Source organism: Stegastes partitus, unplaced genomic scaffold, assembly GCF_000690725.1.
Source record: "Stegastes partitus isolate 25-593 unplaced genomic scaffold, Stegastes_partitus-1.0.2 Scaffold82, whole genome shotgun sequence".
Lineage (NCBI taxonomy): Eukaryota > Metazoa > Chordata > Actinopteri > Pomacentridae > Stegastes > Stegastes partitus.
In genome coordinates this window covers 838,040-841,954 of record NW_007577813.1, presented here as the reverse complement: position 1 = coordinate 841,954, position 3,915 = coordinate 838,040, and the positions used below count along the sequence as shown (strand labels likewise).

Here is a 3,915-nt window from a genome sequence, read left to right as displayed (position 1 = left end):
GTCGTCGGCACACTGCAGTTTTCAAGGTTTCAAGGTGTTAACAAGGTGAAGGAAGCTTGATTTTTTTAAACTGAAGAGGACTTAAAAAAAGAAAAACATCAAGGAGATGCGAGATGCTCTTAAAATGTCATTGGAATTTAACTTTAAAGATTCATGAAGTTATTGAATCACAGATGTGAATGAAAGCAGCCCTTTTATTCGGCTCTTTTGCAAATTACTGTATCAGATGACTTTTCTAGATAATCATATTAAAGATGAGATTAAAGTTTGTGGTAAAACTAATTATACTTCATGGTGCTGTTTTGAAATCTCACATGGCATGACTCAGATAGTCTACATTTTCAGAATACTTCTACAGAGAGTCTGCATGTTGCTTTGGTATTTGTATAGCATCATGAGATTAGTGTAATTCGCTGCACAGCAACGGAATTTATTAAAATTAGCCCAGATTTTAAACATCCATAGCGTCTGCCGTGTAAGGTACGCTGGGAACGGAGCACACTTCCGTTATCTCTAATTAGCGAGAAACTGCCGCGGCGCTTCATCAGCTTTATTCTGACCCCTCAACTCGCGATGTTCTGCAAACTGTCTCCCAAGTCTTAAGGTTTGAAATATCCCGAGCTGGCAGATTTAGCGAGGAGTCGGTGAGTTTTAAGCTCCGGCTGTGTCAGTGTGTGCTTTAAATCCTGGAGCTCCTCCCAGAGAAGAGCTCGGCGCTCACTGTTTGTCTCTCTTTGGAGCGTTTTAAGTCGGGCTTTCTGAAAGTTGATTCACGACTTTACAGAGACGCAGGCTGATAAAACAAGATTAGGCCTCTTTTAAAGCTCGCTAATTTGCGGGCAAATTACAAACAAAGCCAAAGTATGACGTGAATATTGCTCCATATGGATTTATAATGCCGTCGGGGTTGCGGTTTTGTGCAATCGCGCGGCAAACTGGCACGATGTCGTCTCATTCAGGAGGAAAAAGAGCTCGACTCGGCCTGTACAGCTGGTTATCTAACGCTTGTGAGCGGTTTCTGCAGCAGATTGCAAAAACAAGAACAACACCGTCTCTCGTAACTCCGCAGCAGCTTCATTTGAAATATTGGGTACTTGGTTTCAGATCAATAAAACGAGTTGTGAACAGTGCAAGAAAAATATGAGGCCCGAATCCCTGACCCCCCGTGTGTGTGTGTGTGTGTGTTCCCGCGCTGGATGAGCAATAGAGCGGCCGCCGTCTGGATGCTGAGGTCTATTTAAACCTAAGTTTGGCTGCAGCCTCCCAATTCATCTCATCTCAGGACAAATCGCTGAATACACAACCGTCCGCCGTATTGTTCCTTTCAAAACGCCAATGTGCCGGATAGTTATTGATTTTTTTCCTCAATCAATGACAGATTCAGGGGAGTTTTCATTCAGTTTGTTAGTGCCACCAAAAGCGTTTAATTTATATCGAAGGTTGGAGAAGAAAGGTTGTGTGGAGCTGTTTGTAACGACACATTTATTTCAGAGTGCACTTTGTGAACTTTTGCGCCTTGGTTGTATTAATTTTTCTTTCATCTCTTCGAATAAAACTGTGCTGTGAATTTTGTAAAAAGCGACTTTGATAAATTTCAATCTGGACCTTCTGAATACGCGCTGAACTCAGTGTGACCTACATGTGATGGTAAATAATTCAAATGTTGCTTTGAAAATAACCAAATCTGACCCTCATTTCTAGACAAAGTGGTGGCCCTGTCCCACATCTGTTCCTGTTAAACTCCCTTCCAGCCTTTTTCGGTGTGATGCTTTATCAGTCATGGATACTCGTGCAGACTGTACATAGAGCTGACTAAAGACTCAGGGTCCCTCATTTATAATCATCTCTCACCAGGTTTTGCTGACACAGCCAGTAGAATTGCTGGAATTTCTGGGACATGAGCAGCTGAGCGCTTCCCACAGCACTTCGGATTTTGCCTAAAACTGAAACACACACACACAGCACATCGAGCATCACACACACAGTTTTAGACATTCAGCATTAAAGACACAGCTGTTGATTACGGCTGCGCGGACTCGGGTCGGACACTCACTGTCCTCCGACAGGTCGTTCTCTTCGGCCTCCGCCTCCATCTCCTTGCACCAGCCCTCCATCCTCTTGGTCTCGGTGTGGAGCAGTTGCATGAACCAGCTCCCGTCCCTCCGCAGGGATGGAGACACCCGCCCCGACTCCCCCGCCGAGACCGCGCTGTCCCGCGGGGACGGGGGTTCTAGCTGCCAGGTGGTTTCGCTGGTGGTCTCCCTGGGGCTCGGGGGTTCGGCGGGGGTACGGTAATCCTCGCGGTAGCTGAAGAGGCCCTGGGTGCGTACGGTCCGCACCGCCCCGTACTGGGTCGGCGTGCTGGGCTCTGAGTGACGCTGGAAGCCCCCGCCGAACTGCAGGCCCTTGTCCTCCATGGTGGGGAAACCCTCCAGCTCCAGGTCGGCCTGCACGGCTGCAGTCACGCTGTTGGAGCGTTTGAACCTTCCCTGTCTGAGGGGAAAACGGATACAAGACGTGGATGAATGTACACACGCCGGGATGACAAACGCCGGCCTCGACGACGGGGATATTGTTTGTAATAGTGAGATCAAACACCGAAAGATTGAATTGTTGTAATGAGGTTAAACTCCCAGAGACCATTAACTCACCCTTTCTTGTTATCCTCTACCTGGATCCCAACAGAATGGTACTCCCTCGAGCTTTTGCTTTCGGATTCCGAGTCCGTGGCCGCTTCCACCTAATGTGAAGAAATGATACAGACCAATAGTGTGCTTCTCATTACGTGAGCTGCCATTCCCCAGTGCTTCTGGCTTTATTGGGTTGGGACTGGACAGAGCAACTTAACAGTACACGGCATGTCAGAAAGTAAACATTGTATGATTTATGGAAGCTGCAAAGGCAACGAGAGTGAAGAGGTTTCCTGCAGAGGATTTCAGGGGTTTGTACGGAAATTAATCTAACGAATGAAGCAGGGTGTGCTGCTGGTGACATTGCACGCTATGTGATGTGTGTATTAAGCGTTTGTAGTTGCAGAAAATGCTAAAACTGAAGCATTTTGCAGCCATTTTTGGATTTTTCTGTGTTGAAAATGTCTCAAGTATCACCTGAGCACCAGTGAAACACCTCATTCAGTTTCTTGTTAATACTGAAACTGCAAACTTACACATATGGAGTAAGCAAAAAAAAAAAAAAGTGGGAACAAATTGCATTTTTGATTCTTTAAAGAAGCCAACTTTTGCACCGATAACAGCTTTCTTGGCATTCTCTCAGCCGGCTTCATGAGGTCGTCACCTGGAGCTTTTCCAACAGTCTCGAAGAAATTCACACATACGCCGAGCATTTGTTGGCTGCTTCTCCTTCACTCCGCGCCCCCAAGTCGACCCAAACCATCTCAATTGTATTAAGGTCGGATGGATGCGGAGCCCAGGTCGTCTGATGCAGCACTTCATTATTCTCCTCCTCGGTCAAACGCCCTCCCGCCCCCCTCATAGAGGCTTGAGGTGTGCTTTGGCTCGTCGCTCCTGTTCAAAAACTACATCTGCTCCCACTGAGCTCAAACCAGATGGGACGGCGAGGTGCTGCAGAATGTCGTGGGAGCCAAGCTGGTTAAGTGTTGCCTTTGAATTATGAATAAATGTCCAAAAGTGTCACCAGCGAAGCTCCGCCCACCAGGAATCGCAGCTCCTCCTCGAAGCTTCGCAGAGGGAACCACACATGCAGAGACCATCCGTTAGCTTCATCTGCGTCGCACAAAGACAGAGATCGGATCCAAAAATCTGTAATTAGGACTCAGCAGACAAAAGTCTAGATTTCCACCGATCCAATGTCCATTCCTTGTGGGTTCTTCTTCTTCTTCTTCTCTCAGCTGTGTTTTTTTGCAGCAACTTGACCATGAAGATCTCAACATCAACA

General features: G+C 46.9%; 1 protein-coding gene across 1 annotated transcript in view; it reads right to left on the bottom strand.

Annotated features, from left to right (window-relative positions):
• The window catches only part of dlgap2a (discs, large (Drosophila) homolog-associated protein 2a), a 146,281-nt gene that overhangs the window by 9,859 nt on the left and 132,507 nt on the right, over positions 1-3,915 (bottom strand). Inside the window, exons 8-10 of the mRNA XM_008276886.1 lie at positions 2,652-2,740; positions 2,054-2,493; positions 1,852-1,943 (exon numbers count right to left, since the gene is read on the bottom strand). Of these exons, the coding sequence (XP_008275108.1) occupies positions 1,852-1,943; positions 2,054-2,493; positions 2,652-2,740 (621 nt within the window). The remainder of the gene's footprint in view (positions 1-1,851; positions 1,944-2,053; positions 2,494-2,651; positions 2,741-3,915) is intronic.